Source organism: Crocodylus siamensis, chromosome 8 (assembly GCF_052110815.1).
Source record: "Crocodylus siamensis isolate JL-2025a chromosome 8, ASM5211081v1, whole genome shotgun sequence".
Taxonomy (NCBI): domain Eukaryota; kingdom Metazoa; phylum Chordata; order Crocodylia; family Crocodylidae; genus Crocodylus; species Crocodylus siamensis.
The window spans coordinates 58365815-58391102 of record NC_143402.1 but is presented as its reverse complement, the minus strand read 5'-3'; the positions used below and the strand labels follow the sequence as shown (position 1 = coordinate 58391102).

The following is a 25288-nucleotide window of genomic DNA, read 5'->3' as shown; positions in this document are numbered from 1 at the left end:
CACATTTTTTGATTGGTATGAAGAAGCTTTCAAAAGACATCAAGAATCTCAAGTTCTGCGTCTTAAGGATTCCCAAGAGAAACTGAAATCTCAGATAAAGGAATTAAAACAGAAAAGTGCACCACAAGGGGGTCAACCCCCATCAACAGTATCATCACCACCAAAACAACTTTATCCACAAATAACTGAATGAATCTGCAGAAGATATAATAGATTTTCTTAATGTGCCACCCCCATATCAGTCCTAAGCACAATCTGAACCTGAAGTAATCCAAAGCAATTAAATAGACTCTTCCAGCAGGATTAGCCCACCTCACCAGGACACTATCACTCAACAACCGTCACCTGCCCCCAGGGCATGCCCGCGTCCACTGGAGGCAGGGCGTCTGTCTCCTGAAATCTCAACCCCCTCCTTTTGTTTAAGGTCTGGTACCCAGTATGGTCCAGCCCCTTCTTTAAAATCTAAAAAGGCTCAGCTTATGCCTTTACATTAACTTCCAGGGCAAGGTACAAATGGGGGAAACTACGATCACAGTCCATGTCCCCTGGATCCCAGGAGATCTCCTAAACCTTGTTAAACAATTTCCCAACATCAGGGAGGAACCCCAGAAATTTAGAGATGAATTGGAAACTGTAATCCATTGTTATGATCCAACCTGGGCAGATTTGAACCAATTAATGAGAAGTGTTCTGCTCTCTGAGGTCCGCAACCGCCTCATCGCACAGGCTACTTGGCTTCTTCAAGACCCCAGAATTGGAAATCCCTTAGCAGGTGCCCAAAAACGCCTCCTTAAGGCTGTGCTTAAGATTTGCCACAAAAAAACTGACTGGGCCAAAATACATAACTGTAAACAAAATAAAGGAGAAACCCCAGCAGACTACATGGACTGCTTAAAACTAGTAGTTGAAAGACATTCTGGTATTGAAAATGCAGCTAAAACTGCCCCAGAAGTAATTGCTTCCGCTTTTGTACATGGACTTCTTTCTAAAGTCCAGGAACAGTTGTGCACAATTGCTGTAGGTTGGCAAACTAAGCAACCTGCAGAACTAGTCACCATTGCAAATCATTGTACAACCTGCCAGGAAAAGCAAAAGGAATCCACGGAAACTAAGCTAATGTCACTACAGTTACAGACTTTAGGCGGGGCAGAAACCAAGGCTTCCATCAAGGACAGTTCAGAGGCAGGGGATGTGGTCATGGGATGGGACGAGGAGGATTTCAGTCACAAAATAATGACAGTTGTCATTATTGTGGCCAACCAGGACACTGGAAAGCTCAACGTCCTCACCGGCCTGGCCAGCCGGGGATGATGTTTGACCCTCCACCACCTCCTCTCACTCAATTCTCTGTCTCGAATCGGGGAGCCTCCTGTTAGGCCAGCCTGAGGAATAGTAACATCATCACAGCCCTGCTTCTCCCACTTAATCAAGATGATCCCTTTGTTTCCTGCATGATAAATGGCATCTCTACAAAATGTTTAGTAGATACTGGTGCAAGTCGCCCTACTCTTTGAGTTGAAGAATTTTCCACAACTCCCCTCTCCTCTGCTGTTGTAAACGCTGTAGGAATTCCAAATCAAATAGTTCCTCACCCTGTTTCCCAACCACTACATGTTTCTCTTGGTCCTGTTTCTGATCAGCGTGCCTTTCTCCTTAGTCCTTGTTCTCCTGTTAATTTGTTAGGCAGAGATTTGCTTTGTAAACTCGGCTGTACTATCTATTGTTCTCCTAATGGTGTTTATTTGGCTGTCCCCTGTGGCCTCAAGCAGTGAATCAGGAAGACAGAGACAGCCTCTCACTGAAAAGCCCCAGTAGAGATTTCAAAAGGTCTCTTACCTTGGTTTGGCGCTAGGGAGAGATCTCTGTGTCCCAACTGATCACTCTGGGCTTCTATATCTGAGTCATGGCACCAAATTGTGGAAGAAATCAAACTTCACGTTGTGGTTGAATCAGAACTGACAGAGCCAGCTTTTTTTTATTTAGGGCTATACTGTGATTACAGGGAGGATTCCATACAGGAAGGGGAATTGCCCACTTGTCTGTTTCAAAGGATTTCTCAAACTCTGTAAGTTTACAAGCATAGTTATACTTTAGACAGAGAGAGGAAAAAAATATGACCTTGGACAGTAAATCACTGATCTAACACACACACACACACAGATATACAGAGAGTTTACTTAAAGAAGAGTGAAACATTGTGCTTATAGAAATAGTTATCAGTTTCTGGTTTCTCAGAGAGAAAATAAACTTAAGATCTGTACTCAGGGTAATATATCAAGACAAAACAAGGCATGCAGGATTCCTTATCTCAGAACATTTAACTGAAATAAGCAGTATCGGCACCTCTGGTCTCTGTCTGTTTTCTTAGTCAAGTTAGGAGCCGGGTTAAATTTATTACCACAGTGGCATCTAACTGCACTATGTCCTGCCTAAACTAATGTTTAGTTCTATATTTTCATAAGCACTAATTCCCCTTCAAATGTGGTAATAAGAACATAGATGCTCCTGGATCCAAGTACCATCTTAAGGCTTTAATGATATGTTTTTTCCACCTCCCCTCCAGGCTAATGGCAGCTGGCAGGACACTACAACTCCTTCATCAATCACGTCACCTGCTGGAGACCCTGGAAGTGTTAATTCAGATGCATCTAATTAAGTTTTTAGGACCGATTGATGAGAGGAAAGAGGTCATTAGTGTAATTTGTCAATGTTGCTTTTGCCAATATTATAGTTTGTACAACTTGACACACAGCTAATTACCTCAAAACCCTGGAACCAATAGAAGAAGATTGTGATTTCAATGATACCTCTCTACCTCTCAGCCTCACACAGTTGAGTTCTTGATTCTGCCCATTGGGATGTGAAATTGTTTTAAAAGAACTTGCTTAATTTTCCTAACCAAATTCATTTTTTAAATATCAATTTTATGGTAAGAATCTGAAAAATCTCTCTTCTTCTAGGACTTGGCATTTGTCTCAAGTTTTCCAGTTTAAAAAGAATTGACTTATTTTAATTTCCATAAAATTTTTTTACTATGAAACTTCTGTTCTAGTTGATAGATACTAACAATTAAACCCCCTGTATTTGTAATTGTATGCGTTCTCTGTATTGTAATTTTGTATAGGAAAATAAGCTTTTCTTAACTCAAGTTCATTCTGAACTAATTAACCAGAACAGAACACTGCTTTACCAAAACTTTCATTGGACTTTGCTCTTGAATAGGAACTTCCATCTTTTGTGTCATTTCATATAGTTCGAATTTAATGTCTAGTGTAAACTCTGACTTCCCTGTGAATAGATTTTTGTGCATTTACGAAATGTTAAGACAAAGTCCATCATTTTCAGTTGAAATTTTATCAAAGATAATAAACTTCCAAAGCCTTTTTCCTTCCTGCCTTTTTATCAGCCTTTCCTTAAATCTTAGGGGCTTACAGATTTGAAACAGCTGCAAAATTACCTGCTACTAGAGTCAAGAAACCATTGTGTGTGTCATAAGAACAGTAGAAGTGCTGTGCTTCATCAGATCAATGGTCCATCTAGCCCAGTTGTAGGGGTGGATGCTGTGGGGCGGGGGAGTATTGAACCAGGTAGCTCTAGAACAAGTAGCTTTCACCCTTATTCAAAGGGATCCACGAATGAAGAACGTACTTCTGATTTGATCATAGTCATCTTTCACAGACCCTGTAGACAGTCTGTGTACTTCCAGGAGTTTGTGAACCACGGGTTGAAAACCACTGCTCTAGCTCAGTGTTTCTCAACCTGTGGGTTGTGACCCAAAAGTGGGTTGCAAGAATCTATGAATTGCAAACAAACTTTAAGAATGGATTCTCCTTTTTTAAAGGAGAAAAATATGGGAAACTGGCTTTTCCCTTGCAGGCCATCAGACTTCCAGCCTGCAAGGGGTTGCTTGGGGCTTACTATGCCCCACCCTCCCCCACACACTAGGGTGCTGGGGGGTGGAGGAGGGGCAGCAGGTCAGAAGTGAGGAGCACTGGTTCAGGACTGGTTGTAGTTGTTTACAAATGGGTCCTGGTACAAAAAAGGGTTGAAAACCACTGCTCTAGGGAGACCTCTCTTCAACATCTGCTTTGCTTCTATATATTGGGTTAGAGATGTCGGAGGAAGCATCCCCAAGCTGTTCTGTTCAGCAGCCATAAATCAATGCATCAATCCATCAAGCATGGATGTATCCAATCCCTCTGTTCATTGGGCTCTGCTGTCCTGAGGGCAAAGCCTTCCTGAAGTGAACTGTGTGTTGCATAAAAAAGAAAAAACTTCATTCATTTTAAACCTGTCCCCACAGGTTGGGAGTGGAAGAACAAATTCTAGTGCCTCCCAGAGCAGCTGTTCCTGGGGAAGCAGCTGCTTTGGTCCCCTGCTCCTGGCCCATCTCTGCCTCTCTGTGCTGCTGTTCCTGGGGAGTTGCCGGAGCTGTGAGGCTCGCCAGTCTTTCCCAAACAGTTCTAGCCAGCTCAGCCTGGCACTGTGGTTCAGCATGGTCAGGTCTTAAATATGAAATGATCATACTGGAAGCTCAAAATTATTGCATTTGCTGAAAAAACGTGTACCATGAAATCATATCCAAATAAGTCTTATTTACATAATATTGCTCACTGTTTCTGTCCGGTGAGAGAATTGTTTCACCAAAGCTGAAGCATTTCTTTATTTCGAGGCTAGCAGGGTAAGAAGGTGCTGAAGCAAACCCAGAAATAAGTTAAGACGCCCTGAGAATGACTGGAGTTTGCTGCATCAGTGAGCTGCCTCAAAACGTATTGTACAGTGTGAGCACTTTCATTCATCGTACAAGGGTTGAAATGATCGTACACCTGGCAACACCGCCTCGGGTCTGCCCGGGACCGGCGGCTCCGGGCGCCGCCCGCCGCGGCAGGACCACACCTCCCAGCATCCCCAGCGGTGCCCAGAATGCCCTGCACCGGCTCAGCCTCATCTCACCCCGACCCTGCTCTTGCCTGGCTCGTAGCTGGCGCATGCGTGGAAAGTACGGGTCCCGGCAGGCACTGCGGACGTTTGAGCGAGCGCGGGCGCGGGCGCGGGCGCGATGGAGGTGGTAGCCGCTCAGGAGCCCGGCCGGGGCCGCGGGGCAGCAGGCGCGCTAGAGCCCGCCCTGAGCACTGCCCTGGGGGGCGGCAGCGGCGGGATGCCCCGAGGTGAGGCGCCGCGCAGCTCCGGCAGAGCCGGGAGCCCGGGCTCCGACCGGAGACTTCTCGCCTGGTCCCGGACCTGCCTAGAAACCGGGGCCGCCCCGCGGGCCGGAGCGGACACCGTTGGGGTTGGGTCCAGGGCCTGCGGGCGAGTCCTGTGGGAGGTCGTATTCGCTCTACCCCCCGACCCGGTGATGTGTTGGTTGCTTGTCTCTCGTAGGAGGCGAGGCTGGGGCAGAGGGAGCCGAGCCCTGGGGCTGTTCGGAGCTACAGAAAGTACCGAGCCCTGGAGCTGCAGTGAGGGCACGAGCGAGCCCCTGTGAGAGGGCAGAAAGGAAAAGGTCCTGGTCTGGTCACAGCCCCACCACGGGCAGGCAGGCCCCCAGTCCCAAGCAGGCATCGCCCTGGAAAAGCAGTCCCAGGAAGGCCCTGGCTTTTGGGTCACCCCCCTCATCCTCCAGGTCACGAGTCACCCGTCGCTCCTGGCGTCGCTCCAGTCTGAAGGGAACTAAGCGCCGGAAGTCACTGCCTCCTTTTCACCCTGATGTGACAGGTATGTGCTGCCTTTTTTTTGTGAGCAGACTGATGGGAAACTTATGTGAGAATCTGGGCCAGTAGAGCTCTGAGTCGATATGTGTATTTAAAGCATGAAGGGACCAGCTTGGCCCTGAAAGTTGCTTCATTGTGGACTGCATTGGCCGTGCCCACACTTGAAAGTTAAATGTTCTGCTGCAATGAACAGTCTCCTCAATCTTGCCAATGTCTCTAGAGTGCAAAAGCATGAGTCCAGGTATGGACTATTTCAGCTACTCACAGCTTGGGGTAAATACTACCTTTTAAAAAGTTTTGAATTTACTTTTTTTTAGAACTGAGCAAATCAATCAGCCTGGATTTGCCAGGGACTGACAGACTTGCTGAGCTCCTGCTGTCCAGTTTTCAGGTGAGACTTTAGTTCTGTATGGTGAAAGGAGAAACTTTGCTGTGGTGCTTTTTACTCTTCCTCCTGTTGCACTTGGCTAAACCACAGTTTTCCTCCTCTTTATGAGGTAGCCTAATGAAAAGCTACTCAATATCCTTTGAATAGCTGTTCTTAAAAAAAAGAAAAAAGGGGGGGGGTGGAAAAAAAGGATATTGCTTTTTTTATTCTTTCAGTTTTCTGCCCAGAAGCTAGAATGTGCCTTGATGCAGACTGATGGGTTCAGCCCTGAGGCTTTCAGAGCAAACAGTGAGTCTCCTTGGAATATCTTTAGTTGTGCATTGGGAGAATCATATCTTCTGTTTAAGTCGTATCTTCTGTTTAAGATGGTTTTGGGAAGCAGCTGAAGAGCTGTAAGTCAGTAGAGCACCAAACCAAGCATTGATTGCAGAGTTGAGCTTCATTCTACTGAAGCCTGTGGAACTGATCACTAAACTGTCCACTGATGCAGAACTGACCTCATTTGCAGGGAACTCAGTTTTAGAGGAGCTAAAGCGCTGCGTAGAGAGATTGAAGCTGGATGGAACGCTGAAGAAATGTGCAGAGGAGACTCCAGGGTAATGACGCGTCTCCACGGTCACTGTGTTATTGTCCCATGTTGGAGTGGAGGTTCTAGTTTAGCTTCTGTTCAACTATCTTGCACTGCAGCACATTAAACTAATCAAAGTTCTGCATCTATAGGCAGTAAGAAGCTCATATGGATGTTGAGGATGATGATGATGATGATGTGTTGCAGGATTACAGTCTTTAGTACTGGAATGTTTTAATTATGAGTAAAGGTCTACAGGCTAAAATGCCACAACTCTTGTCTGCATAAGTCATGTGGGAACACTGAACTCACAGCCCCTGAGAGTTCATGCTTTGGACAAATGTGGGGACTCTATAGGTGGGTCAGTCATACATGTGTTAAAGAAAGAGAGAGAAATCTGCTGATACGGATGGAAAATATTCATTGGAGTAGTTGGGGCACTCATGTCTGGAGTAGTACTAGACTCATCCACAAGCGTGTGCTTGGTTGCATTTGTAGTCTGTTACCTTAGGCGTTCGTGCAGGCACAGTGCAAAAAAACGAAGGAATCGTCATGACCCTGTGTGGGTACAAACTGCCTGTTATACCTTTTAGATTGTATTTCACTTTGTGCTTGTGTGTTTTAGGGTTTTGTCGGACCCTGCGCTTGGCGAGTCTTTGGCCCAGATTAAGGAATATATAGCCAGGTGAGATTAAATTGAGTCCAAGCCTAGCTTCCTACAGTTGGATACAGATGAGCTTTTTCTTGCAGTTTTCTGGATTGTCACTGAGCCCCTTGTTTAAACACCAAGTTGTGTATTTGAAATGAGGGGAGAATACTATCTATATATGAAGAGAAGCTTGACATAGGACTAACACACTAAACTCTCTCAAGAACCCAGCAAGTTGGTCTTTCTCCCACACTTAATCTTTCTATCCTCTTTTTGGTCACTTTGCAGGTTTACTGTGGAGTGTCAGTCTTGGGATCAGCTTGTAATAAGTTATGAGAAAATGGCTGAAGAAATGCCCAGGTTAGATGATTATCCTGTGTCTTATCCTTCTCAATTAAAGAAAATAAGATTTAATACTGAGAATCTAAGAGGGGTTTAATTTGACCTTTTGAGTATTATTGCAATATTTGAGATTTAAATTGCTTAAAAAAATCTTTAGCATTTGGGGTCACCTGTAAACTCTGTGCTTTAAGTGTAACTGAATGTACATGATCTCAGCCCACAGTTACACCTATGGGATAACAGGTGCAACTAATCTGCTGCCAGTCATGCCTATGCCAGGCTTCATGGAAACTGGACACTTAACATTATGCAGTGGTTCAATTTGTTCTTTGCTCTTTTCGTGGGTTTTTTTTGTTTGTTTGGGTTTTTTTTAAGACAATTGGAGAAGTGCAAGGCAAATGAAGAGGAGGTGGATCCTGCTGATTATTTAGGATCATCTCAGGCTAAGGTTATCAACAGCAAGCCTGACTACCAGAGAATATTAGACAGCCAGAGTGAGGTCTTTGATTGCATGGAGCTCGTGGTGAGTTGCATCTCAGTCCCTGTAACATAGTATTAATTTACCACTTCAAGGGAAATGGAAATAATGGTGAATTATTTGGTAGAGAAGTAATCAGATGTTGATTGTTGGTGGAAACAGGTGTGGGTAGGGGGTTGGAATGACAGTGAACTAATATCACTGTGTGGGTACATCAGTGAATTAACTAGATTTCACTGTCCAGAGATAACACACGTATTGTATATTGTTGTGGAAACACTGGATTCTCTTCTCAGTGTTAGATCAGTTGCCTTTGGAAGAGACAGAATATGTGGGAGCTGTTAGAGTACTTTTGATCCTTTGAAGAAGGGTTGTCTTCTGTACTCTGCAGCATGGAATTTTAGCACAAGGGTCATTCACTGTTTACAGACAAATTCTCCAACAACAAACATGAGAAAGTTGTTGCTCTGTTTTTATGATTCATTCTGTGTTACACACCTGTATGACAGGTTTAAAAAAAACCGTGAACATGTTTATTGAATTAATTATTGATGCTTTGGTTTAATGTTTGCTTATTCATCTAGTTCATTAAACCATCAAAAGCTTTGCTTTTCTTTTGTGTTGAAAGTTTCCCTGAAGTTTCCCTCTTGTGTTTTGTAGCTGGATGAAATGCAGATGGCAGTGAAGTTGTTGCAAGCATTCATGAGAGACAGTACCCAGTACCTCCAGAATTTATCAGAACAACTTGGTAAGGGGCTGTTTCTTCTATGGGACAGTACTTGCTGCTTGTTCATTGAATTCAGAACTGGCATTTTGCTCAGTCCAGCAAACACTGTCTTATGTGGCATTAAAAGGTATTAGGGACTAAGGATGATAGAACAATTATTTAACAAAGGATTTATTTATTTTTATTATAGCTCTTAATCCCCCTTTTCATGGGGAAAGGGAGAGGATAGGGTCTCTCTGTTCAAGCATATGCTTCCTACTGATTTGTTGTGCTGGACAACCCTATACCATCAGTAAGCTAATATTGGAAGTTAGATGAAAGATGTCTATAGGTTTAGTTGAACATTGTGCTGCTTGATACCAAGGTGCTTTCATGCGACCTTGAAAAACATATGGCACCTCTGAACACTGCCTGTTGAAACTATCCATATCAACCTGCTGCCTGGTGTTCTTCAAGCCAAGAATTGGCAAAATCAGCCCTCAGTTGCTGGGTATTGTACTAGGTTTTTAGGAGGAAGAGCTAAGAGCAGCTGGTTGTAGTCTAATGTTGGGGTTTGTGGAGGGTACCATCAAAACAAAATCTGGGCTGTAGACATGGGGAAACTGAGGCCAAGTGAAGGGCTGGGGCAGGTTTGGGGCCTTCACCTTGCACAAGTGGTGGTGAGGTGCTGGGAGTTCCTGACTTGCACCAACCTGGGGCCAGGCCCAGGCTGTGCTGCTCACGGTGACTTCTCTTCCAGCCTCAAGAACCTTCTGCCACTTGGAGAACTCGCCTGTGCGGAAGCTGCTGGGGGGGCCCAGGAAGCAGCTCCATGGTGCTGGGAACCAGCAGCCGCCTGAGGGCTGAAGGCAGGCGCTGGGCGGGTCGTTCCTGCCTTTGCCTGCCCCTTCCGGCGTCTGGGGCAGCAGTCGCGTGGGGCTTACAATAGCCTAAGTCTGTATCGGGCTTGTCCGCGCCGCGCCGGGCTGTGAATAAAGCAGAGGCTACGGCCGCTGTCACGTGGGCTGCAGTGCGAGGGAGGGGTGGGGCAGGGGAAGTAGGGGCGGGGTGGGTGGCTCAGCTGATCTGCGCATGCGTGCGAAACCCAGGCCCGTGCCAGGTATTTCCCGCTTCCGCATTCAAATGACGTAACGCTCGTCCTGCACGGGGACGTCTCATTGGCTGCAGTAGCCGTCCGTCACATCGGGAGAGCCAATTGCAGGGTGCCGCTTCACTCAGAGGCCAATAGGGGCAGAAGGACATATGAGGTACTGGAGCCCCGCCTCGCGCCGCGAGGAACTGCAACGGGGTGCGATGTCGGTGTCAGCGGAACCTGTCCCACTGTCGGGGGTGGCCTGGGCCTCCAGCCCCGCCGCGCTGCCCACCGCCTGGACCCCGGTGAGCAGACCCGCCCCGAGCCTCTAGCTTCGCCCCCCCCGCCCGGTGGCGGCCCCCCACTAGTCCCGGGGCCTCGCTTGACCGAGCCCCGCGTCTTGCCCCCAGATCCTGAGCACGGTGGAAGGCGCCGCCGCCAACTTCGGGAAGGGATTCGGGCAGAAATCCAGCTACTACCTCTGCCAGAGCTGCCAGGTGAGGGGGGTGGGGGGCGCCTGAGCGAGGAGTCGGGACCCCGGTGCGGCGGCCCGTGCCCAGCCCCTCTGCTCCCCGCAGGCCGGCCCGGGGGACGTGGTGGCGGACGTGCAGGTGCTCGGCGAGAGGACGGCGCTGCCTGCGGGCTACGCCTACGCGCAGGAGTTCCTGGAGCCCCGTGAGTCCCCCGGCCGGCTGCCCTGAGCCCGCGGCACTCCCCGCGCAGCAGGGGGGAGCCCGGCCCCCAGCGCAGGCACCGCGACTCCCGGGCTCGCCTGTAGCCCGCAGGGGCCGGGAAAGCCCCATCAGTGATTCCCAGGGCCCTTACTTAGGACCAGCTCTTCCCCCTGATGGGAGTGGGATTTTTAAAGCAGCGGGTGGTGGCAGAGCTCAGTCCTGCTCCTGCTGGGAAGCTACTGAGACGGCTGGTGTCGGTACTGGTCTTCCCACCCTCAGGAGCCCTGCGGGGTCTGTGTGGCTCGTGGGGCGGGTCACTGGCAGAGCCAACCCCTGCGCACTGGTGCTTTGCAAGTTCATACGGGCAGTGACACAGCCCCCTCGCTCCCCCTCAGGAACAGCAGTCTCCAAGAAGAAGCGCGTGTGCGTGAGGCTTGTGCCCGTGGGCACAGCAGAGCTTGTGGTATTTGACATCAAGCTGAGCAGCAAAAGCAAAGCAGTCCCACACTATGTGAAAATCGGGTAACACGATGCCCCCTCCCCTTCTGCTGCCCCTCAGCACTTGCTTTCTGTGGCTTCGACGTGCTTTTGTCTTCTTTAGAGAAATCGGCAGCTTCGCTATTTGGTGTAAAAAGGGACATGCTCCTAAACCCAAGCCCCTCCCCAAGCCAAGAAACATCAGTCTCACCCTGAAGCAGCTTTCACTAGAAACAGCTGAACCCAACCAAGCCAAGTGAGTGTTTGGGGCCACCTCTGTTTTTATTGACAGGCTCCTGCACTGCGATTGTGTCCTGGTTGGTTAGTGTGGCCTCAGCTTGGTTTGTTGTTGCGCTTTGCTTGTGCTCCCCAAGGACAGCTGTAATGTTAAGCCATTTTAAAGGAGTGAAGGGATGGGACACACCGTTAGCTGAACTGATGCGATCCTTTCAGGAGTTTGCTCATTTACTCAAACTGAACAACCAGCTTTAAAGTTACAGTGGTTTAGTTTCCAGAAACAGTAGGTGAGCAGTAAAGTACTGTGGATTTAAAATCCTTTAACTGTTTATCTGGTGAGGCATAAGGGTTTGGGGAAGTACCTTACACTTTCCGTGCACAAAGAGGAGACTTATTGTCCACAGGAGTACTGGAAGCCCAGGTTAGCATTGCTTTAAGACTCTAAGCCAGAGCTGGGCAATTATTTTGGGGCGGAAGGCTGTTTACTGAGTTTTGGTAAGCCATTGAGGGCCACATGACAGGCAGCCAGGGGCATTTTCTTAATTTTGGAGGGGTCCACAGGCCAGATGATGCAGCCCACCAGGCCATTCTTTGCCCACACCTGCTCTAAGCAGAAGGAGGAATTTGTGCCACAGAACTGGCAGATAAAAACAGTTGAAGTCCACAGGATTTCACAGACTTAGTTAAGTTTCTGCTCTGCAGGATGGAGTTCCCATCAGAGAAATCTGCTACTCACTTTGGCTCAAAACACGCATCTCTTAAGCGACATGACTCCATTTATGAGGCCTCTAATCTCTATGGCATTTCGGGTAAGTGCAAGTCACTCTTGAAACCAGAGGAGTTGCTTAATAGACCACCCCTGTCAGTCTTAGTCATCTGTGAGCATGTCAGCTTCTCAGTGCAGTTGCATACTTCAGGCAGAAGTGACTGTGTAAGGTGGTCTCCATCTCTTGTGCACTATGGCATTTCGTTCGGCTGGGATGTCTTTCCGTGGGGCATGCTGCCTTCTGGTGTTTGGGTGGTAGAGTTGTTACATGAATCTGGCCAGACTTGCTCTTGCTGCTTCAAGCCATCTACTAGTTCAGAAGTTAAGCACTAAAAGCTTACCTGTACTTCTGCCAGGAAACCGATGTCTCAGTCAGGCTGGGCCTCTTTCCTCCTCCCCGCCCCCGTTTTCCCCTACAGAAGCAGTGTGGATGTGCTGTACTGAGCTGCCACATATCCCTTCCCAGAAATCAATCACTTGGTCTGTGGGGCAGGTACTGGGGCTCAGACAGTAGCAGCCTGAGTCTAATGAGCATCTCTCTCTCCTCAGCAATGGATGGAGTGCCATTCACATTACACCCCAAATTCGAAAGCAGCCTCGCTCGTGGCACTCGTGTGAGTATTGCTACAGGTTAGCACAACTGCAGTATCCCTGGATCAGCATCTAGTATTGTCCAACTCCATACATGCCTTTCAGAGCACTCAGGAATAACAGGCTCGGAGGGACCACCAGGATCCCCAAGCCCAGACCACAAGACACCAATGACTAACAGACAGGGCAGAACCTTTGAGGCTTTTGCCCTAGACTAAGGCCCTGCAACAGCAGGTGAATCATGCTCAGATGGTGGTAGATGAACCTTGCCCTATGTAACAGGAAGGGAAAAAAGGGATGCGAGTAGGACAGTCAGTCAGTAAACTGGTCTGACAATCAGGGAGTAACTTGGAGTAGGACACACTGGCAATGCATGCAAAAGTTCTCAGCTCTTTGGGGCATAGACCAAGTTGACTGGTTCTTCTCATTTGAGCTGTGGCTAATGTCTTGGGCTTGAGGGAACCCAGCTGTGCATCAGAGGCAGAGGAGAAGCAGGCAGTTTCTTCTGCCACCTGCAGGGATCAGGGAACAGATCTAATTCAGCAGGTGAACTGAATCCAAAACAAATGACTCAGCCCTTAGGGGTGAAGCAGCAGGGGTGGGGGGGCTTGTGAAGAAAACACAAATGCTTTACCACATGGTTACCTCTCTTCCAGGCCTTTTCCTTCTTAAATAATCTGAACATCAAGTCACTTGCTGACATTGAGAAAGAGGTAAGGACTGAGCCCTCCAGCCTCATTGGTAACACACTGGGGGAGGAGATTGGTCTGACAAGGGGAGCAGCTGGATCTTTATGCATGGCAGCCCAGTGCTGGCCTTGGTATTCACAGAGCTTGGCTTGTTCTCTTTCTGTTCCAGTACGATTACACTTTTGTAGTTGAAAGGACTGCAGCTGCCAGACTCCCACCCAGCATCTGCTAACAGCAGAGATGGCTCCAAACGTGGCCAAGATCTGACCCACTGAGGCTGATGTCCATGACCACCGTGTTGTACTTGACTCTCCCAGATAAACAGTCCTGTGCCAGACCAAACCCTCTCTGCTGCCCTCTAGCCTTGTACCTGTTAGAGCACATGGGTCTGGATCTCTTTGGTGCTCCCCTGTTTAGCAACTTCTGTAAGATTTTGTTCCCAGGGTAGTTGTAGCTGTAGCCTGAAGAACAGTAGCCTCTGACCTGCCCAGGATGGGGCAGGGGGGTGCATGCTGACTTAAGCTAGATGTCCTGTGCAAGGTTTCAGGATGGGTTTGCCCATGTGTTATTCCATTGTACAACAAGGGATCACGTGTCATGTTGCCAGTGAGAGGTGTTGGCCCATCAGCATTAATCGTTCTGATGGAGGTAAATGTACCTACACCTATTCTCCTCCCCCCCACCAGACCAGAGGCACACATGGTGCATAATTTCTTTTCTTTATATGGCAGAAACACTAAGCAGCCAGCCCAAAGGATTTGAGGCTGATACTTTCCTACAGATTAAGCTACGTTTTTGTTTTTTTTTTTGGCCAGAGCTTTTACAGGCCTGTTTATATGCAAGTAAACAAACTGAATAACCTGCTTTTCTCTCCTGCTTTTGTAATCAGTGTGCTCACTGATGGGGTTGCCTTAAACACCTTTCATGTCCTTAGTCCCCAAAAGAAGAAATTCCAAACAAGTTTTAAAATACATTGATTCTGATTTAATTACCAAATGCTGTAAACGCTTCCTCAAGTGCAGGGCAGTACAAAACTCCCAACAGGTGGTGGCACGTCCTGGAAACATTATCTAAAAGTCAGCAGCATGCCCCTTGCAGTTGAATGTTACACTGGGGTGGTTTCCCAGTGAATACATAAGAGAGCTTTTCTGTGCCTGCTCCCAGACGAGGTTTAGAGTCAATGTCCAAAGAATAAAGATTCTCCTTGCACCCTGGAAACAGGTCCTCCTGTGTTGTCCCTCGCACCTGGCACTGTGGCGGGGGTTGGGACCATGGCCTGTTTCAGGAAGGCACTTTAAGTTTTGCACTCCCCAGAAGAAACTGAAGAATTCGGTCCACCAACAAGGCAAGGAAGAAGTCAGCCAGCAAGACCTGAGCGATCACGATCTTGAACTGAGGGACCAGGAGAACAGGAGCTCAGATGAGTCAAACACAGTTAATTCAACTATAACTTTATGGATAAAATGAACTGTTTGGGGAATTTAGTGGGCTTCAGCCTCACACAAGTACAGTGAATCTGCCTTTTGGCAATGCCAGGGATTGGTGGTAAGCATCTACTGTACCTTACTATGTGGTGCACTAGCAAAAAAAGGAATGGATATGAAGAGTGACCTTTTGCTTAATCTGACCAGGACACTGGATTGCGATGTAGAGAATGATAAGGCAGTATTCCAGCACCACTACCTGCAGGGGGCTGGGCTCAAAAAGTTTAGTGACCCTGTGTTGCTGCATAAGCAAGAGTGCAGTGGTGCCTGGTGCTGTGCTCAGAGCAAAGAAAGGGGAGCATCTTCTGTAAAGAAGTGGTTGGGGGGGGGGTGTAAAATTAGGCAGTTCTTGTTTAAGGCTATTTAAGACTACTAAATTGCTGTTCATGATGTGACATCTTAACTCACCCAGACAAGTAACTTTGAATTCACAGTGAACACACAGCCCTTAATATTCCTTATGTATGGGCTCTTATCAAGTCAAGGGGTTTGTTCTTCCCTTGGAAGTGAGCTATTCATTCATAGAAGTCAGAACCCATACCGACTCCTGAAAAAGTCAGCATAACAAACAGAGCCATCTGCACAGTGGTCCGTGATCTCCAATGTAATTAAAGCTTTGTCATGGGATTTTGCAAAGATGCCTGTGAGAGTTAAGTGTGTGACTTCTGGGGGGGGTGGGGGACGGGGAGGACATACCCCAACCTCTCTCTGCCCATTCTAGAAGTCCCAGTGCCATGAAGTTTCACAGCAATTACCCCTGGGTGGGGGGCAGTGTGTGGACAAGTCCCTTCTCACCTCTGTGGGGATTTCCACCAGACCAAACTGTTCGCTGAATTCTGGCGAGGAACCTGTAAGGAGGCCCACAATAGCAAGACCTGAAAGAACAATGCTCCACAGTAGAGGCTTGTTCTCTCGCAGACTCTCCATGAAAGGGTGGCCCTGGAAAAAGTAACATGGCACCAAGTCACGACATAGGAAGAGACATGCCACACTCACAAGGTACAGAGGGGGGCTGGTTTTCAGGACCAAGGTCTACATAGGCCTAAAAGGGATCTGCAGGACTGTGGAGCTACATCCCCATCGCACACAGGCAAACGCTAATTGATGGGCTCCTTCAATTGTCACTTCAAGCCTCACATGCAACAAGCAAGGTACCAGAAGCAGGAACACCCAACCACATGCCACAGGACACATCCAGTGCCACAACAAAGTAATTGGTTAGTGTGTGACCCAGTGGACCCTAGGAGAGAGACTGCCCTCCACTATGGAAGGTGATAGAGCCCTCTCCAGTATGATGCAGGAAAAAAGTCCTGAGCAGAAAAGCAAGGCCCTTTAGCCACAATGCTCTGTATAAGTCCACCCTAATCCACACTCGCTTCAGTGGCCAACATCTCAATGGTTCAGAAGGCAGAAGCCCTCCCTTGCCTCACAGAAGCTAGTGCCACCCAGAGGTGGAATTCCTTCTTGGCCCCTTCAGGAAAAGGCCTGAAGCATAGGATTATGACACCTGCTGCCTGTAAAAGAGCTCTCTTCTATATCCCAGCAACATGACTCATGCTGATTGATGCCCTGTCTTTTTGCACCACCCCTCCCAAACTCCATGTGAGCTGCAAAGGTGAGGCTAAAGTCTGGAACTATTCCTTCCCAGGGATGCAGGTTATGTGCACCTCACCTTGTAATTGATAGCGAAGGTGGCCATCTGCATGGCCATCGACATGATGTAGACTGTGCTGTTCACCAAGCTGGGCTCAAACTCTTTGTACAAATCCACAAACTCTTCTTTCCTTCAAAGAAATGGAGATGTACCCCTGTGAAAGACCCATGGACCTGGGCTAGATTACACAGGGCCCTGTCCGTACTTGGATTCTACAGGCTAGAAGGGCTCTGGGACAGCATAGGCCACAGACCTTCACCCCCACTTCTCAGCATCATGCCCCTGAACCAGAACTCATTGTGTGGGAGAGGCTGGCAGAGCAGGCACAGCTCACGAGAGCTCCTGAAACATGGCCTTGTTTCAGAGCAGAGCGAAGCCCCAGCATTTTCTGTAGGGAGATTAGAACTTGCCAGAACTTTCCGCTGTGAAAGTATCTATCTAATTGTAACAACACAGTGCAGATTGATGAAAGCAAATGTCCTTTTGGAAGGAGAAACTGAACCTGCCCGAGCTGCTCCTCTTACCTCCAGTATACCCAACTACAGGACATGTTCCCATTTTTCAGCAATGGAGTGACAGCACTCCATTTTTCAGTGGAACGTCGTCCATACAAGTGCCCTAGTCTCACCCCAAAATTTAAAGTCTCAACTGAGCTTTGGCAAGTTGTCTACTTCCACTTATCTACTCTTAAATAACCTTTGGGACCATTTCCCTTTCCCCTGCTGCTTAGAAGTTGAATCTGAAGTGGCCTGGAGGTTCCACAGGAAGGGAAGACAAAGCACCCTGATAAATGCAGGTCTGTCTGGCCCTTCCCTGCTCAACCAGGGCTTCCCCACCCAGCCATGTGATGGCATTCTGGCAAAATGCACTTCACTCACTTAGGTTCACTGCGAACCTGCGCACCACGATACAGGTACACAAGGCTGAGGAAATGGACGAGGAACTGCAGCAGCACTGTCAGCACCGTGTACAGGTTGAAGATGTTGGGTAATGGCCGCTCCTTAGAAAGAGTTTTCAGTGGCTGGAAACAAACAGGGACGTCAGGGTTTGACTGGAAGGGATCTGCACAGGGATGGCAGCATGGAACAAGCACAGCACTGGCTGGCAGGACAGTGTGAGCCCTGGGGACATGCAGCTCTGCTGGTAAGAACTGTAGCCATGACACCATCTGCAGGGCAGCCCTGGCAGGAGTATATTATATGGCTATGGTCTGCACTGAACTTTGTACCGTCACTCCCACACCCCAGCAAATTGGACAGGGATCTCATTGTCAGAACACCACAGGTGGGCTACAGAAGGGTCCTCCATTTTAGCACTGTGGAAATGAACAAGTTCTGGCTAAGCAAAGAGGGAGGAGCTGCTTTGACCAGGCAGAGCCCTTCACTCTCCCCAACATGCTAACCACCCGATTTCCACGACCCAGGGAACACCCCCCAGCCCAGGAGCTCCTGACTGGACTCCTGTACCTTTGACCTGGAGATGAAGAGGAAGCAGCCGGCCAACAACAAACCCTGCAGTGTCGCCTGGAAATCACTGAACTTCACCCCTTCTAGGTAGAGCACACTCTGGCTGTAGGCGAGGATCAGGGCATTCAGGGCCAGGATCTTAAACATTTGGAGTGTGGTCACCAGCGTGCAGCGGCCTTGCTTGATCACATGGCAGACTGCAGAGAGATAGAAATGCCCTGTCCTTTCCACAGCCAGCTCTGCCATGCAGCTGCCCTCCCCTCTGGGAGACAGCACAACTCATGCCAGAACCTGGTGTGCTTGGGTTAGAGGCTAGAAGATGAGGCTCTCCCTGCCCCTCAGCCACCACCATGCTGCAGTTCTTAGGCTTGGCTGCTCCATGAGCTGTGGTTTGGGGCAGATTTCCCATGACAGCAGGGTCTGATCTCCCCTTCCCTCACCTCTGAGGTCACCTCGTCCTTCAAACTTGGATGGGTTCATGCCATGCCAGACTTGCAGGCAGAAGTGGGCAGTCATCCTGTATGCCTACACCCACGCCCACGCCCACGCCCAGCTGTGCACAATCCCTTCCCCCCCCACCCCCAGCCTGGCACTTACTGCACTGAATGGAGGAGAGCTTGGATGTGAAGGGAGCAGCGATGCTGGCATCACCCAATTTCACAACGGGCACATGATCATCTTCTAAGTCCTTCAGAACCTGGCTGATCCGCTCCTGCTCATCACCACAAGGGAGAAAGGGAGAGACGTGCATGTGTCTTTAGAACAGGCTACGAGACAGACATGCTGTAGGTCTGCCTGCCCCTGCCCCCTGCCAGACATCACCATCAAGGCAGCTGGCTGCCAACCATTAGATGGCTCATGACAGATCCTGCATTATGGAAGCCAGCTGGCCGATACCCACAGTGTTCCAGGGAAGCACAGACAGGCCAAGCTTGTGGCTCTATACAAGGCTGCTAGTTACAAGCAATGCAAATAACTGACCACCATGAACGTTCCTGCTTGAGCTGGGCAGAGACCAGGGCCCCAGGGAGAGGAAATGCAACCCACCTTGGGCTCCACACCCCATTTCTTCCCCCAGAGTTCTGAGGTACACCAAGCAACAACGGCAGTGCCCCACTACTTCCCACCAATAAAGGTTCTGGACGGGGAGGAGCTGGTAGGGTGGTAGGGGCAGTAGGGGCAAAGCTGTCCCTCAAGCCCTAGGTGGCAGAGCAGGGCCCAGGCCTGACGGATGTGGTTACCAACCCGATGGATGGCCAGCTGCTCTTCTCTTTGGGACAGGACCCGGTGCTTGGCACCACGGGAGGTCGGCTTCACAATGCCACTCCCCATGGCCGGCAGGGCAGGTCTCCCATCACTGGGCCCGTCACGAGGCTTCCTCTTCCTCTCGGGCAGTCTCTCTGGAGCATTCGCCAAGAGCGCCACCCCTGCAGGACCAAAATGTCAGCTGCAGGCAGCAGAAGAGGGAAGACCCTATGCTATGAGTCTGGGTTGGAAAGCAGAGCAGGAACTAGAAGCCAGGACCCCAGGGTCCCTATGTCCTACATGGTAACTCATATCCTCTCCCTGTGTAAACAGCTCTGAAATGTTCCGGTAATTCCTGGAGGCAGGAGGTAGGTGCTACCAAGGAGTCACTGCTGGGAGCAGCCATCACTGTGCACATAGGGAACAACAGCAAGGCTAACAGCAAAGTGGAAGCAGGCTACAAGCCTCAGCTGGGTAGAAAGGACCAAAGTCCAGAGCATGTGATGTACCAATCCAATGATTCTGTGGGAGATGGTTTCTGACTGCTCCCAGCAGGATCAAGCCTGCCTTGCAGAGGCAAATACCACCCTCCAGGTCTGAAAGCAGCCTCATGTGTAGCCTGGCTATGTGGGGTTGTCATGTGCATGCTGGGCTCCCCCACTCGCATCCCCTGCTCAAGGGCCAAGGTAGCTGGCCAGTCTCCATGAGGCTTTCCCAGGACATGCAGTTTGCAACCTGTGCTTCCCCCTCTGCCCAGAAGCACAAGCTGTGTGTTTATTTCACCAGTCCAGCACTTGCTGTGCTATCCTGCAAGAGAAATTTCTGTCCAAAGGGAACAGGATTCATTGCTGACCCCTCCCTGCTGGGGCCATAACCAGTGTGGGAAAAAGAACCATAAGCAGCCTCTGAATACCGAATCCTAGGCCCAGAAGCTAACCAGAGGGGCACGTGCAAACCTCCTGTTTACCCTATGCTGGGACTCACCCACATCCGCGTGCTTCAGAGCCCCAACGTCATTGGTCCCATCCCCACACATCAGTGTGACATAGCCCAGTCCCTTCAGTGTGGTGATCACAAATTCCTGTGGGGGTAAAGGCAGCGTCAAACACCTGTGCCTGCCCACTCTGGCAGAAGCCTGTGTATTTGGAGGCAAGGGGCTGTGGCCTTGAGCAACACATCCTACTGGAACCAAATTGCGCTCACTTCCCATCCAGTCTCCCCACTTATATCACTTACAGGCACATGCCAGATGCTGCTTTGGAGATGATAATATAGTTAATAGTTACCCTGCCTATTCAAGCCTGGCAGACCCACTGTACTGCCTCTGCTTTACAGGAAACCTGTGAGCTACAAAGGGCTAAGGTGCCAAATGCCTAGGATTCTAGTTAAAAGGAACACAGCAGGGACTGAGCCCCAGAAGCTTATGGGTCTACCTGGTGTGTGGATCTGCTCATGAAGCCAGGGGGCAGCCGTGAGCCTCACCTTTTGCTTTGGTGCTACTCGAGCAAACACCTGGATGCATGGGATGAGCTTCAGCAGGAGCTGCCTTCTTGCTGCCTGCAGGTATGAGAGACCCTCGCCTGTGATACACAAGTCATATTGCTGCGTCAGCTCCTGCGGGGTGTGAGGGAGGGCAGGGAGTGCTACAGTGCCATCAATGGACTGCCACTGCCAGCTGGAGCCTGGAACAAGAGCATACATGGCATAAGCATAGATGCTGCCAGGCACAGTTTGAGGTGAGGCTGCATTGGTGCTGTGCTCATGGCACTTCCTGCTGCTTGAAGCCCCTCATCGCTACTGAATGAAACCCTTCAACAGCCCTGATGACAGACACCCAAGCAGCTCCTGGCCCTGCTCCATCCCTTATACCTACGATGCACGCATGGACCCATCACCACAGCATCTGAGCATCTCAGCCTGGAATGACTTGGGAGCCAGGAGCAGGAAGGAAAGGAGGGATCCAGGCACACGTGTGTCCCACATGCACGGGTGCCCCCTCCCCCTTACCTGACCTGAAGCAGAAGCAGATGCAGCAGCAGCAGAGCCAGCAGTAGGGGCAGCAGCAGCTGATCCCCCTAAGGTAAGTGGGCAGAGGGACTGGACACAGCAGAGCTGGTAGGGAGCCGTGCCGTGCGAACAGAGCAGAAAGGGCCAGGAGGGAGACTCCTACTAGGGCAGGGCAAAGGCACCACACTAAGCCATAAACAAGCAGCAACTCCTACAATGGTGTCGACACGGAGCGCTGCCAGGGCCCCTGCCTGGGGGGCGGCAGCCTACCTGGGGCTTGTCTGAGGCCTCCACCCAGACAGAGCCCATGGAGGGGCTGGCATCCCCCCATCCCCTGGCCTGCAGGAGTTGCCCAGCAAGGCCCGAGGGGGCAGGGATTGGGGACCTCTACACCTGTCCTGCAGGGGCCCACCTTAGGCCCTGGAGGTGCAAGTGAGGGAGCTCCAGGAGGAGGTTAGCAGGCTGAGGATGAAATTGATGGCTATTTCCTTTCCCTGCAGGGCCACACACCCAAGGAAGAAGCACCTCGGGAAGTGCCCTCCACTGCAGAGTGGCAGACGGTCACCTCCAAAACCAGGGCTGCTCGTAACACAGCAGTACCAGTTCCTCCAGTCCAGCTGGAGAACAGGTACGAGGCCCTGGCAACGCTGGAGGAGAAGGAAGGAGAGGAGGCAACCAGAGCAGAGGCAACTCCACACTCTCCACTATCCCAGCAGGCTGATGAAGCTAAGCAGTCCCAGAGAAAAAAGCATTGAGTGATCGTCATAGGCGACTCCATCCTGAGGGGTACAGAGGGCCCCATCTGTCACCAGGACCCCTTGACACGTGAGGTCTACTGCCTACCTGGAGCAAAGATTCAGGACATGAAGGGGATGATCCAGGCCGTGATCCAGCCCACCGATTACTACCCCATGGTTCTCATTAATGTGGGTATTAATGATGCGGCCAGGAGAAGCCCTGATCACCTGATGGCGGATTACCAGGCTCTGGGGGGCGTGCTGAAGGAGATTGGCGCATAGGTGGTTTTCTCTTCTGTCCTACCAGTGAGCGGATGTGGAAGACGGCATGAGACCTGCATCACAGAGACCAACTGGCGGCTTCAGGAATGGTGTCTCGAGGAGGGCTTTGGTTTCCTCGACAACGACCCACACATCACAACAAGAGACATGCTCAGGTGGGGTGCGCTCCACCTTTCCCCTAAAGGTAAGTGTGTGCTTTCTTCTAGGTTGGCAGATCTCCCCCGGCGGGCTTTAAACTAGGCTCGTCAGGGGAAGGGGAAGACGAGGAAGGAGGAAGCCTTGGACCGCTAAACCAAGCAGCATTCATAAGCACAGCCCAGCCTAGACCAACGAGCAGAACATATACGCAGGTCAGCAACAGGGGCCAGGGCAATGCTGTGATTAGGGGGCCAGTGCATACATCCTCAGGAGGCCTCAAATGCCTTTACACAAACGCTCGTAGTATGGGAAACAAGCAGGAGGAACTTACCCTCCTGCTAGCTGACACCAACCCAGACATAGTGGGGCTCACTGAAACGTGGTGGGACCCAACGCACAACTGGGCAGTGAATATCAAGGGCTATAGGCTGTACAGGAGGGACAGGACAGGGAGGAAAGGTGGGGGTGTGGCGCTCTACATTAAGGAGGAATACACATCCTCATCAAGTAGCACAGAGTCAGAGGAGGGGCACTCTGAAGTGCTCTGGGTTAGAATACAAGGCAGTCGAGGGGAAAGAGACTTAACAGTGGGGGTCTGCTACAGACCTCCCAACCAAGGGGAAAAGCTAGACCAGGAATTCTTAAGTCAGCTCACAGAGGTAGTTAGGTCAAAGGACGTGGTCATCATGGGTGACCTGAACTTTCCAGACATCTGCTGGGAAAAGCAGTCAGCCAGGTCTGACCACTCACGTACGTTCCTAGCCTAAATGCAGGACCTCCATCTAACCCAGGAGGTGCACAGCCCCACAAGGGGAGACGCCTTGTTGGACCTGGTGCTGGCCACGGGTGACGACAGTGATCATCGCCTGCTGGAATTCACCATCCAGCGCAAGGTGGCAAAGGCCTACAGCAAGGCAGCAGCCCTAGATTTCAGGAGGGCAGACTTCAATGAGCTAAGGAGAATAGTCAGGGAAGCACTGAGGTCCCGGAGGGGAGCCAGGTGTCCAAGAAGAGTGGTTATTCCTTAAGGAGATGATCCTCCAAGCCCAAAGGGAAGTAATCCCAACACAGATCAAAGGGGGCAGGAGGATGCAAAAGCCCCCATGGCTCACCAAAAGCATCCGGGAATGTCTCCTAGCTAAAAGGGAGGTGCACACCCAATGGCAGGGAGGGGCCATCCCCAGGGAGGACTATACTGCGGTTGCTTGGGGATGCAGGGGGCCGTCAGGAAGGCCAAGGCGGAGATGGAACTGGGACTAGCTTCCCGGATCAAGGACAACAAGAAGTCCTTTTTTAAATACACAGGGGGCAAAAAGAAGGTTCCGGGTAATGTGGGGCCCCTGCAGAACACACTAAGAAATCTGGTTGTCACACCAGACAACAGAGCTAACATATTTAGTGACTTCTTTGCCTCCATTTTCCTGAGCAGGGGCTGGAACAGCCACCCCAACTCTGGGCCCCCCTCAGGCCCCAGGGGAGGCGCACCTAGGCCAAGGGCTAGTAAGGAACTAGTTGGGAAACTTCTGGAAGGACTGGATGTAGTCAAATCAGCTGGTCTGGATGATTTCCACCCCAGAGTACTGAGGGAATTGGCTGAGGTCATTGGGAGACCCTGGCACAGCTGTACGAGCACTCATGGTGCTCTGGTGTGGTGCCAGAGGACTGGAAGAGGGCCAGTGTGATTCCCATCTTCAAAAAGGGGAGGAAGGAGGACCCGGGAAACTATAGGCCAGTTAGTTTTACCTCAATCCTGGGCAAGCTTTTTGAGAGAATTATTCTGGCGCATGTCCACAAGGGGCCAGCAGGGGAGATTATGCTTAGGGGCGACCAACACGGGTTCATTAGAGGCAGGTCCTGTCAGACCAACCTGGTGGCCTTCTACGACCAGGTCACAAAATCCTTAGATGCAGAGGCAGCAGTGGACATAGTTTCCCTGGACTTCCGGAAGGCTTTTGACACTGTCTCTCACCGTGTTCTCATTAAGAAACTGGGGGACTGTGGTGTCGACACCCACACAGTCAAATGGGTCGCCAACTGGCTGGAGGGCCGCACCCGGAGAGTTGTGGTGGACGGGTCATTTTCGACCTGGAGGGATGTGGGCAGTGGGGTCCCCCAGGGCTCAGTCCTTGGGCCTGCACGGTTCAACATCTTCATCAGTGACTTGGACGAGGGGTAAAAGGCACCCTGTTCAAATTTGCTGATGACACTAAGATGTGCGGGGATGTGGGCATGCTAGAAGGGAGAAATAGGCTGCAATCAGACCTAGACAGGTTACAGGGGTGGGTGGATGAGAATAGGATGGGATTCAACACTGACAAGTGCAAGGTGATGCACCTGGGGAGGAACAACCAGCACCATACCTACAGGCTGGGGAACTCCCTTTTTGTCAGTGTAGAGGCAGAAAAGGATCTTGGAGTCATCATTGATGCCAAGATGAACAGGAGCCAGCAGTGTGGCGATGCAGTCAGGAAAGCCAACCACACCTCGTCATGCATCCACAAATGCATCTCAAGAAGATCCAAGGAGGTGATACTCCCCCTCTATGCCACACTGGTCAGGCCGCAGCTGGAGTACTGCATTCAGTTCTGGGCACCGCACTTCAAGAGGGATGTGGACAACATAGAGACGGTCCACAGGAGGGCCACTCGCATGATCAGGGGGCAGCAGGACAGGCCCTATGAGGAGAGGCTACGGGACCTGAACCTGTTCAGCCCCCACAAAAGGCTGAGGGGAGATCTAGTGGCCTGTTACAAACTAGTCAAAGGGGACAAGCAGTCACTGGGAGAGTTCCTGTTCCCCAAACACTACCAGGAGTGACTAGAAATAATGGTCACAAGCTGGGAGAGGGTAGATTTAGGCTAGACATCAGGAGGCGCTACTGCACTGTCAGGATGGCTAGGATCTGG

General features: G+C 50.3%; 4 protein-coding genes across 4 annotated transcripts in view; 3 read left to right on the top strand and 1 right to left on the bottom strand.

Annotated features, from left to right (window-relative positions):
• PBX4 (PBX homeobox 4) overlaps positions 1-3387 on the top strand; it is a 30822-nt gene extending 27435 nt beyond the window's left edge. The window contains exon 9 of the mRNA XM_090059398.1: positions 2564-3387. Coding sequence (XP_089915524.1) covers positions 2564-2656 — 93 coding nt within the window. The 3' untranslated portion in view covers positions 2657-3387. The remainder of the gene's footprint in view (positions 1-2563) is intronic.
• A 1614-nt stretch (positions 3388-5001) lies between these two features.
• DSN1 (DSN1 component of MIS12 kinetochore complex) lies at positions 5002-9866 on the top strand. Its single transcript, XM_090059315.1, has 10 exons — positions 5002-5168; positions 5383-5715; positions 6029-6102; positions 6315-6387; positions 6608-6695; positions 7293-7352; positions 7605-7676; positions 8034-8181; positions 8797-8884; positions 9603-9866. The coding sequence occupies exons 1-10, from the start codon at positions 5060-5062 to the stop codon at positions 9707-9709; spliced, it is 1152 nt and encodes a 383-aa protein (XP_089915441.1). The 5' UTR covers positions 5002-5059; the 3' UTR covers positions 9710-9866.
• A 290-nt stretch (positions 9867-10156) lies between these two features.
• MVB12A (multivesicular body subunit 12A) lies at positions 10157-15489 on the top strand. Its single transcript, XM_090059316.1, has 9 exons — positions 10157-10240; positions 10346-10432; positions 10514-10610; positions 11005-11131; positions 11211-11342; positions 12026-12132; positions 12639-12703; positions 13337-13393; positions 13539-15489. Exons 1-9 carry the CDS (start codon positions 10157-10159, stop codon positions 13599-13601), a joined length of 819 nt encoding a protein of 272 aa, XP_089915442.1. The 3' UTR covers positions 13602-15489.
• Positions 14331-25288, bottom strand: part of ATP13A1 (ATPase 13A1) — a 27469-nt gene continuing 16511 nt past the window's right edge. The window contains exons 18-26 of the mRNA XM_090059314.1: positions 20701-20900; positions 20203-20299; positions 19219-19400; positions 18571-18685; positions 17974-18170; positions 17386-17528; positions 16526-16637; positions 15649-15792; positions 14331-14761 (exon numbers count right to left, since the gene is read on the bottom strand). Coding sequence (XP_089915440.1) covers positions 14651-14761; positions 15649-15792; positions 16526-16637; positions 17386-17528; positions 17974-18170; positions 18571-18685; positions 19219-19400; positions 20203-20299; positions 20701-20900 — 1301 coding nt within the window. The 3' untranslated portion in view covers positions 14331-14650. The remainder of the gene's footprint in view (positions 14762-15648; positions 15793-16525; positions 16638-17385; positions 17529-17973; positions 18171-18570; positions 18686-19218; positions 19401-20202; positions 20300-20700; positions 20901-25288) is intronic.

What these genes read in the sequence shown, in the direction of transcription:
- DSN1 (XM_090059315.1), top strand. Translation starts at nt 5,060, where the DNA reads ATGGAGGTGGTAGCCGCTCAGGAGCCCGGCCGGGGCCGCGGGGCAGCA. An exon ending in TTTTCACCCTGATGTGACAG is followed by an intron (nt 5,716 to 6,028) that starts GTATGTGCTGCC and finishes ACTTTTTTTTAG; the next exon opens with AACTGAGCAAATCAATCAGC. An exon ending in TCCTGCTGTCCAGTTTTCAG is followed by an intron (nt 6,103 to 6,314) that starts GTGAGACTTTAG and finishes TTATTCTTTCAG; the next exon opens with TTTTCTGCCCAGAAGCTAGA.
- MVB12A (XM_090059316.1), top strand. Translation starts at nt 10,157, where the DNA reads ATGTCGGTGTCAGCGGAACCTGTCCCACTGTCGGGGGTGGCCTGGGCC. An exon ending in ACCTCTGCCAGAGCTGCCAG is followed by an intron (nt 10,433 to 10,513) that starts GTGAGGGGGGTG and finishes TGCTCCCCGCAG; the next exon opens with GCCGGCCCGGGGGACGTGGT. An exon ending in GCTGAACCCAACCAAGCCAA is followed by an intron (nt 11,343 to 12,025) that starts GTGAGTGTTTGG and finishes TCTGCTCTGCAG; the next exon opens with GATGGAGTTCCCATCAGAGA.